The sequence below is a fragment of the Montipora foliosa genome, chromosome 5 (genome assembly GCF_036669935.1).
Source record: "Montipora foliosa isolate CH-2021 chromosome 5, ASM3666993v2, whole genome shotgun sequence".
Taxonomy (NCBI): domain Eukaryota; kingdom Metazoa; phylum Cnidaria; class Anthozoa; order Scleractinia; family Acroporidae; genus Montipora; species Montipora foliosa.
This window is the reverse complement of record NC_090873.1, coordinates 16,583,368-16,593,367: the sequence shown is the minus strand read 5'-3', so window position 1 is coordinate 16,593,367 and position 10,000 is coordinate 16,583,368. Positions and strand designations below refer to the sequence as shown.

At 39.1% G+C, this 10,000-nt stretch overlaps 1 protein-coding gene across 2 annotated transcripts in view; it reads left to right on the top strand.

Moving 5' to 3' along the window:
- Positions 1 to 10,000, top strand: part of LOC138003697 (steroid 17-alpha-hydroxylase/17,20 lyase-like) — a 53,181-nt gene that overhangs the window by 10,307 nt on the left and 32,874 nt on the right. For both annotated transcript variants that reach the window (XM_068849902.1, XM_068849900.1), the window contains exon 2: positions 9,206 to 9,363. In XM_068849902.1, the coding sequence (XP_068706003.1) occupies positions 9,206 to 9,363 (158 nt within the window). The remainder of the gene's footprint in view (positions 1 to 9,205; positions 9,364 to 10,000) is intronic.

The window sequence follows — 10,000 nt, the reverse complement described above, 5'->3', positions numbered from 1 at the left end:
CCACCGTACAGAGATTCTAAAAGCTGACGTTTCAAGCGTTAGCCCTTCGTCAGAGCGAATCGAGGGATTATGGGTTACGTGTAGTTTTTATAGTAGAGTAGGAGCTACGCTATTGGTGGTAACATGGCAACGTGAAAAGTAGGAATATATTAGTTAAATGAAAAGCGTTCGTTAATACCGTGAGGATTAAGGGTGCCGATTTGAAAGATGAATTTTTGTTCCAGATTCTTGCGGCTTTCCGTCGTACCTAGATGTAGGGAAAGGCCGCAGATAGCCATGTGTTTTTTGGAGTGGTTAGGCAGATTAAAATGGCGAGCGACTGGCTTAGATGCATCCTTGTCATTCTTCTCAACATCGCGAAGGTGTTCGCGGAATCGGTCACCTAGTTGTCTACCTGTCTCACCGCTACATCGACGACTGCATCGGCGCTATTTCATCCAGCAGAGAAGAACTCGATCAATTTACAATATCCGTCAACTCTTTTCATCTGGCTCTTAAATATACCTGGGAAATTTCGGAAACTTCATTGGCTTTCCTAGATATCAAAGTTTCTATTAGAGGCAACGTGCTATGTACTAGTGTGCACTACAAACCTACTGATTCACACAGTTATTTGTTGTATTCATCGTCACATCCATCACATGTCAAGAACTCCATTCCTTATTCTCAATTTCTTAGACTTCGATGTCTATGTAGTGATGACTCCGATTTTTCCAGCAAATCAGAGGAGATGTGCCAGTTCTTCGAAAAACGTGGCTATCCTGTCTCTGTGGTCAAAGCGGGCCATCATCGCACCCAACAATTTGATCGACAGTCATCACTACAAACGTCACAGAAAGATAAGAATGACAGAATTCCATTCACCCTCACTTTCCATCCTCATAATCACGCAGTCAAAAGCATCATTCTTAGTAATTTTAAATTACTCCAAAATTATCCCGAGACTGGTAGAATCTTTTCGCAACCTCCACTTATTTCATTCAAACGCGACAAAAACGTAGGCAACTTTTTAGTTAGAAGCGCGCTCAAAACCAACGAGCAACCCAGCACTTTCAAATGCGCGCGCTCACGATGCAAAACTTGTCTTTTCATTGTTAACACTAGCAAGATATCGGGACCTAAGCGATCTGTTAAGATCACCGATCGTTTCACATGTACCTCCGCAAATGTCATTTATTGCATAACCTGTACGTTATGCAATAAATTATACATTGGTGAGACAGGTAGACGACTAGGTGACCGATTCCGCGAACACCTTCGCGATGTTGAGAAGAATGACAAGGATGCATCTAAGCCAGTCGCTCGCCATTTTAATCTGCCTAACCACTCCAAAAAACACATGGCTATCTGCGGCCTTTCCCTACATCTAGGTACGACGGAAAGCCGCAAGAATCTGGAACAAAAATTCATCTTTCAAATCGGCACCCTTAATCCTCACGGTATTAACGAACGCTTTTCATTTAACTAATATATTCCTACTTTTCACGTTGCCATGTTACCACCAATAGCGTAGCTCCTACTCTACTATAAAAACTACACGTAACCCATAATCCCTCGATTCGCTCTGACGAAGGGCTAACGCTTGAAACGTCAGCTTTTAGAATCTCTGTACGGTGGTCAATTTACATTATCAACTCCGTTGAGAAACCAAATTTTTGTATATCACCTTCCAACAGTCTGCCTAGATCCACATTCACTGCAGATCTTTATTTAGGAGGCACTGTGGCCCAGTGGTTAGGGTGCTTGCATTGAGATCCGGAGATCCCTGGTTCAAGATCTGCTCTAACCACTCATTGAATTTGATCCTGGTACAGTACCGTGAAAAAGTAAGGACTCCATCCAATCAAAATCACCGACGCGAAACATTGTCAATTATTCACACTCGATTCAACTTTCGCGAAAGCGTTACTCCACGATTAAATAACAACAGGAACTGTTTAATAAGAAAACATGATAGCGGCTATTGTTCCTGTGAGTCTTCTCTTCAAAACTAAAATTTTATATGTCGTGGATTAAAATATGAAAGCAAAACAGTGAGCTTTACCGCGCGATGGCTTTTATCGTGAATCAAATGTAAATTTCCAATGTAAACATGAGAAATATTTGCATACCTCGCGCCCAACCAACTAGCGCAACGATTTATGTATTTTTACATCTCTTCTTAAATGCAGTGATCTGACGGAAAATAATATTGATGGCCAAATCTCGGTGCCAGACTTGTTCACCGGTATCAGGTTTCATTCTTTGAAAATAGCAAGCGTTGCGAGCGAACTTTTGATAGCTCGAGTTGGGAGTTCGTATGAGACTCCGAGCAACATGTTGTCTTTTCTCTTCTCCTGCCATTTTTGTAAATAATATTTCCCCAATTAACCTGATCCCAGTTACTGTTGATTTTTCTTGTAAGAAGATAAACAAGGCAATGAAACTCAAGGTCTCGAGCGAGTCATTACAAAAATTAACAGTTTTACGTTCAAAGAACAGTTTTTGTAAATCTGAAATTAACATTACATGTATACAGAGGCCATTTGTTTCCAGAAAGGTCTGCTACTGCAGTGTTAGTGATGACATCTATCCAGTAAGGTCTACGAACTGCCCACGGAGTAAACTTGAAATGCCACTCCCTCCGGTGTATAGTGTCAAAGACTGTTTTCAGTCTGTGTGATTGTTGAGTATGCTTCGATCATACGGACGACGAATAATAGTCTCCGCAATCCCACAGAATACATGTAGTTTCAAAGACTTTCCTCTCTCAAAATACTACGAAAGTAATTTTCACTAACAAGCTACATTGTAGGTTACAGCTAAATTGTCGGGCGGATCACGCTCTCTATTAGAAGCCCTGCGGACCATGACCATGCCGGTCCGATAGTGTCAAAGACTGTTTACAGTCAATTTGATTGTTGAATATGCTTCGATGCTTCGATCATAGGGCTGCAGAATAATTATCTCCTCTGCAATCGCACACAATAGTATCGTTCGTTGTGATTTTTTCTCAATTTCAGGAACCGGATTCAGAAGAGGGCTAAAATCGCTCGGTTTTCTGCGTTACTCCTGAACAACATTCTCCGAGAAACTTTGGCATGCTTTCCTTTTATTCATGTTGCCAGTTGCATTTGTGCTATTAGTCTGTCGAGGAATCAGTCAAGTGACCAGCTCATTAAATTCTCAATTCCTTGAACTCGATTCTCGACTCAATTCTTGATTGTCTTTCCTTGATCCTCGATCCTCGGTCCCACAAGGATCGAGGATTGAGTCGAGAATCGAGACTCGAAAGACTGTCAACTTACTTTTGCACGGCACTGTAGTCCCTGGTGCAACTTCCCAGCTCCACTTGTAAATAGCCAACTGGTTTGCCTCCAGCCAGTTGGGATTCTTAACAGCTGTTGTTCTGTTCTGTGATTACTGTGTTTCACTGGCCTGAAAAGGCCCTATGGGGAGCGGTCAATTAAATAATTATGTATGTATGTATGTATGTATGTATATAGGCTCACATTCTTAGCAACTGAGTCATCAGTATCCTTAATCCTGCTGAACAAGATGGAATCATCTGATTCTGTGTAGAAGTAAAGTCGTGATACAGTATTATTTTGCTTCTTTCACCTGTACGGGTTTAAGATTTTGCCTTGTTTCGTTTCGTATTGCAAAAATAAAAACATGGTATAAAGCCACTTAAGTGTAATCAATGCATGGTCACTATCAACTTTGCAAAAAAAAAAAAACCCAAATCAATGAGAAATCGAGAGTCGATTGCTTTTTAAGAAAACCAATAATAACAAAATAAACTCTAGGGTTCATAAATGAGAGAACTGTCTTTTGTTATGACCAAAATAATGCTGTTGATATACATGTACATGTACCTCACAACTGCCTGAGACATGGGCAGATGAACTTCCCACCATCTTGTTTCTTCTTCCTAAGTCCCTCTTTACAAAATCTTGAATTTAGCATTTTAGAAACCTACAGTAACTCTAACTCTCATGTCATAACTCTATGAAAATAACTTTTTATTAAGCATAGTAATTCTCTTCATATATGTCTGTGCACAGATGTGGCTTTATTCTCTGTTTTCATTATTTTGTTTGTGTCTTCTAAGTGTGCCCTTGATTAAGGTTAGCCGCCTTAAGATTCTCAGTTTTGTGACCACCCATGTTCACCTTGTAGTCTTGCTTAGATCTGTGCCCTTTACATACATGTACATGTACAAATGTAGTTTTTTGGTTCACTCACCAAGACAATGACTCCAGGTTCACCCTTTTTGTCAGGTTCTTCTTTTTACTTTTTTGCAAATTCCGGAATTCTACCATTAAAATAATTATTACTGTACTTTAAGGTAGGTACAGCTGTAGGTGGGTTGGTAGGTACATGTAGGGTCTTTATTAATTGAATACATTGCAGCGAAAGCTGAATTGCGTATTTACATAATGGTAATAATTTATACTAATAATTGTAATAAAAAGTAATAATTATAATAGCTAAGAATCTTAAGAATTGTTTACAATTCTGCATGAGGACATAAAAATACTGTTCTTGAATCTATTTGTCTTGCCACTCAGCAAAATGAAAGTGCGCGTGTGCCTTAGATTAAAGTTGCTCTATAAAGAGGCGGGAACAGCTTTTTCAACTTGTGGTTCATTATGCTTTCAAAGTGCATGTGCAAATGTTGTGGTGATGCTCTGCAACCATTGGTAAACTCATATAAGCGCTTAACCTTGCTGATATTCTACATGTATACCAGGACTTATGATTTGCATTGCTCTTTTCTGAGCGCGTTCCACTTCTTCCGAAAGGTACATGTAGGCTGATTGCGCATGATGGAAAACTGGCACAGCATAGTCAATGACAGAGCACACACATGTAGTGTAAAAAAGGCATAAATCTTCCTGTGAAACACAAGCTCTTTTTAGTTGAACAAGGAAATAGAGCCTCAAAGCTGCCTTCTTGGTTGCCACTTTATTTCATGAAGTTGCCAATCAGCGTGCTTCACAGAATATCACCAAACTCTTTACTCCTTCTGAACAGATTCACTCCTATCCCACATGGTCTGCAGTAGCTGGAAACTTCCATGCTAAAATGTTGAGAACAAAGCAACAATAATTACATAATTTAATTTTAGTATATACTCACTCAGTAATCTTGGTGTTTCAAGTAATCTGATTGGTTTGCTATCTCGGAGTAATTGAGCATTATTCACTCCCTGCGGAGTGAATAATGCTTGATCCAAACAAAACAAAATGGCCGGCGTAAACTCGCCAGCATTTATGAATCGGAAATATTGAGAATACAAAATGATGCTGTGCTACACAAGGCAAAGAAAGCCACAAAATTTTGGCCTGAAAGTTTTCAAGGGTAAGAGAAGAGTTCACACTTTTGCCAACTAGTGTTTGACTTCGTTTTTCCTGATAATTGTTGCTGAAAATTAAACAATCTTCACGCCAACAATTTGTTTCACTCGGAGTAATTCTCTCTTGTAGGGCTGGTCGCCCACCAAAACAAATTTGTTACTGAAATCAAGGAATTAAGAAAATGTCTAAGAAAGTTTTAAACAGCTGCAAGGAAACAAGACGGGTGGGTCATTTTACAACAAGCTCACCTCAATTACAGTGCAGCTGCCATTTCATGTGGATCCTTTACCAACAACACTTTAAATTTCCATTTCAAATGAACCTCAAAAACTTTGATCGAACGGTGAAAGGGTTTTAACAAGCAGACTTTCGATTTAGTTTCCTGATTTAAACAGTGTTAAATGACCATTTTGCTGTTTGTGACGAGGATTTTAACGAAGGTTATTTAGATTTGCCATGTTTGAAGCTTCTGTAAACACTCTCGCGCATGCTTTGTGCCGCTTGCACGTTTTCCACGCATGAATTGAGATGTCAATTAAATCGACTTTGGATGGTTTTCTTCTGCAAATGTTGCTGAGATCACTTCGTGAGTATATACTAAAACTGTTACAATTATTCTTTTCAATCTCGGTGAATAGTGGCAGAATATTTACCAAGCCGCTTTGCATCACGGCCGCCATGTTGGTGTCCTAAAACAATGAAATGGCGGCCATGTTGGTGTCGCGATCCAATCCTCTGGGAATTGAAAGCTATTATTATGCTAACGTCTTCTTTTGTTTTCGTTGAAAAACATGGCTGTTGATCACCTGAGTGAAACCCAAGAATTTGCATTGTGTAGAATTGGTACAAAAGTATTGAATAGTATGTGCTCTAAACTTCACCTGCTTGGGACATTATTGTAAATTTTAAATGCACATTGAATGACTTTCTTCTAAAGATGAATGTTGTCATGTGTCACATTGTAAGTATTTGACTCTTTTCTAAATATTTTTCCTGAGCTTTTTCGCCCTCATCTAATTTAATTGATTTATCTTAGTTTATTTTTTCTGTTCTGTAATTAATTTTAAGTGTTATGTGTTGTCTTATAAAAAAGAGCTGGTACAGTAATATTAAAGTGTACATGGAGGTTTAAGTAGCCCACTAGGCCACCTATGTCTCAAAATAAAGTGAAGTGTGTAAGTGTGTGTGTGAGAAAGACATTTGTATAAAGGTGGATTAGGAGTGGTTGGTTTGGTATATCAGTGGCGTGGCTCATCATTGGGGCCAAGAAGAATGTACTACAGTTTATTTAGGTGTGAAAGATCCTCAGCTCTTTGAAGTGGTCATCAATTAATCATTCAGAAGCTTTTCTTTGGTGAGAGGTATGAGCACATCTGGTGGCTGGTACTTTGGCTGGAGTCACTTAAGACTGCAGGTGACTTTTGCAGCCTCTACATGTACATGTACTATTGCCTTGTCTGGCAAGTCTGTCACTGTAAGGATTGGTTTTCTAGTGTACCATTGTAATGTATGCATAGTTGGAAGGAACCCAGGCTTCAATTTTACATTGACAACCTAGGTGCTTGGCTTTGCAATATTGGTAAGAAGTTGATTGTAGTCTGCTTGTGACACCCCGGTAATTACATGTACAACAGTAACTTTAGCGTCTCAGTGAGTCATACAAGTTACAACTGTGGTGGTCACCTCTGCTGTGATGAGCATAACCATGGTTACATTGGAAGCCCCTGTCTGTTCCACACTAGTGGTTTCTTAGTTTGCTGTCACAGCAATGTTCCCAGGAAGAAGGTGTGTTCTGGGTCGATCCCGAAACTGTATCACCCTCGAGAGCCTCCTTTCTGTGTACTTGATAATGTTTATTCATTTGTGTCTGAATATACCATCAGTTGTTCGGCAGCAGTGTGTACCTGGAGTTCCTGTTTTTTGGAATTTTCTAACAATAACGACATTGGTTTAAGTGTTTCAGTCTGCTTACCCAGACCCACACTCCCTCTGTCCTTGCAACTACTAGGAGGGTAGCTGCATTAGTGATTTGGTGATCAGCTATCTGCACCCCTCGTCATCTACTTGGGTATCCCAGGCTGCATCACATAGAGAAGGAATTGGCTTGGAACATACCTCGTGAAATGTGAAATGGTGCTGGGGTGGGCACCAGAAGGAAAGATGGCATTAGGCATACTGTACCAAAAACGTCTTTGAAAAGGACTGTGGAGGGAGGTTGTCTTGGGATGAGGTGAAGGTAACTGCCAGAGTTAGTGACCTGAAAAGACTGTGATGGCCTTAACAGGGCTTAGGGCGTGAAGAAAATATTATTACATGCAGTAGTAGATGCAGCAGTTGCTGTTGTTGTAGACCCGCTAGACTCACTTGGCTTTTACTTGATGCTGTCAATATAGGTTGAAGTTAAGCACGTGGCCTCTAAGGGTGGGCAGTTTCTTCAGCTGTTTAGAATGTAAACCATTCTTTATGATACCCTCCTTGGACTCAACATTGATCAACTTCAGTGTGGCATACCAGAGTAGTGTGGCCCACATTATGTTTTCCAGCAGTTCTTCAGGGTAATCACTGTAATTGTGCATAAGGAAACAAACCCATGCAAGGATAGAAGACTTCCAGCTTTTCCTCTCACATTATAACCTCTAAACGAAACTCTTAGACTTTGTCTTATTGCTTGGTGCAGGCTGGAGCCGTGGGCGTGGTATCTGTAAATCGTATGAGTGTGTGGAGGTGTGGGTACGAGTGTGTCAAATGTGTGTGTGTGAGTTTTAAGTATATAATATAACATGTATTTTTCTTGATTTTTGTATTTACTTTTGTAAATTGATGTATGTATTGTTTCCAGCAATCCATCATTTTGTGCATGGCATGGAAAGCACATGTATATTTAGAATATAATGTGGTTTGTTAGTGGATTATGTGCTCATGTTTCTAGTATACCTACATGACTTTTTGTTACTAGTGTTGATTGAAGCCAGGTGTTGTCATATGTAGATCTGTGCCTGACAAGATCAATCGCTGTGAATGTCTTGTGTTGCCATGTCTTTGACAACAATATGTGGTCTGTTTGCTTTGATCTACTTTCAGCGAGGTTCTTCTTCTTCATCTTCTTCTTCTTTTTATTATTATTACTGTTATTGTTATTGTTATTGTTATTGTTATTATTATTATTATTATTATTATTATTATTATTGGTGAACATAGGTGGTAGAACTTCAAAAGTTCTCAAATAGGAATTTACAGTTACCTAGTTTGAGTAAAGGCACATGTATCTGTTAATTTTAACAAGAAGGGTATTTAATGCAATGAATCAGTCTGACTTTCAGCGAAGTTCGGAGTTTTGAGAGATGTTGGGATGTTAAATTTGAAATAGGAAAGTCATTATGAGAGATACTGTAAGAAAATTATTGTCGTATGCAAACAAAATTTACTCCACTAATTTAACAATATCGATTTGTAATTTGTATACATGTACAACAAAAGACCCAGGGACTGATGGACGTATCACTCAAAATGCCAAGTTTACTTAGATAATTTATATAAGGTGATCACAGATTACCCTTTCAGGAAATTTAGAGTGGGTATGGATGACCAAATCTGAGCAACAATGGATATAGTTATTGTAGTATGGTGACTCGTCACTAGGTTTGAACTATGAGGACAATAATTTAATCTCATCATGGACAAATCAATGCATAATGGACAAAGTAACTTAATAATGTTGGGTTCTGGCCTCAGTTGATGGATTGTTAATAACAGACGTGCAAATTATACTGTAACAAGTTGATAATGAGTTCCCCATGCGAAATCTTTTTTTTTTTTTGAATGTATGGACTGATACTGACACTTGTGTGACTCTTGTTTTAAAGCTTGAGAAAGGAGTATGGATCAGTTTATTCATTGAAACTTGGGAGCTACAAATTTGTTCTTGCTGAGGATGCTGCATCTGTAAAGGAAGTGCTGGTCAAGAAATCAGCTGACTATTCAGGAAGACCTCCTTTTAACAGTTTTTTGCTGGAAACAATGGGTATGTAATAATTTGCCAGTTAAAATAAATAATTACACTATAAAACTGCATGATAATAATGGTGCAAGAGGTTTTTTCTGCATTAAAGATGGAGAAAGGAGATCTCAAATTACATTTACTGTATTTTATCGGCTATAAGTCGAGCGATTTTTACACAAGTTTAGTCCGAATTGTCTTAAAATCCAAGGGCAAAAGGGGTACTCGGCTAATAGCCGAGAGCTTGACCCAAACTGAAAAATATATCAACTTTAAAAGAAAGATAAGTACACAAGTATTTGCATACAAGCCAAGTAAAACACAAAGCCACAAAGGATGAGGTGTTGGTCATAAACTTTTAATATGTGTTGGCTCCTAAAGGAGCCGTTTGTTTCGTGGTGTTCCAAAGCGGGAGGTCATCTTATGGTTCATCTTCGTCACTATCAGTGTCAAATTTCTCCTCCATCTCTTCATCTTCTTCACCATCAATTTCTGGCATCTCTTCTTCGTAGACGGCGTCATCTTCTGTGCCATCAAGCGTGTTAGAGATGCCACAAGTCTTGAACGACCAACTCACCATCTCCTCTGGAATCTCATTCCATGACTGTTTTATCCAGCGTAGAACCTGATTTCTCGATGGAACTTTCTTTTTCCCAGCGGG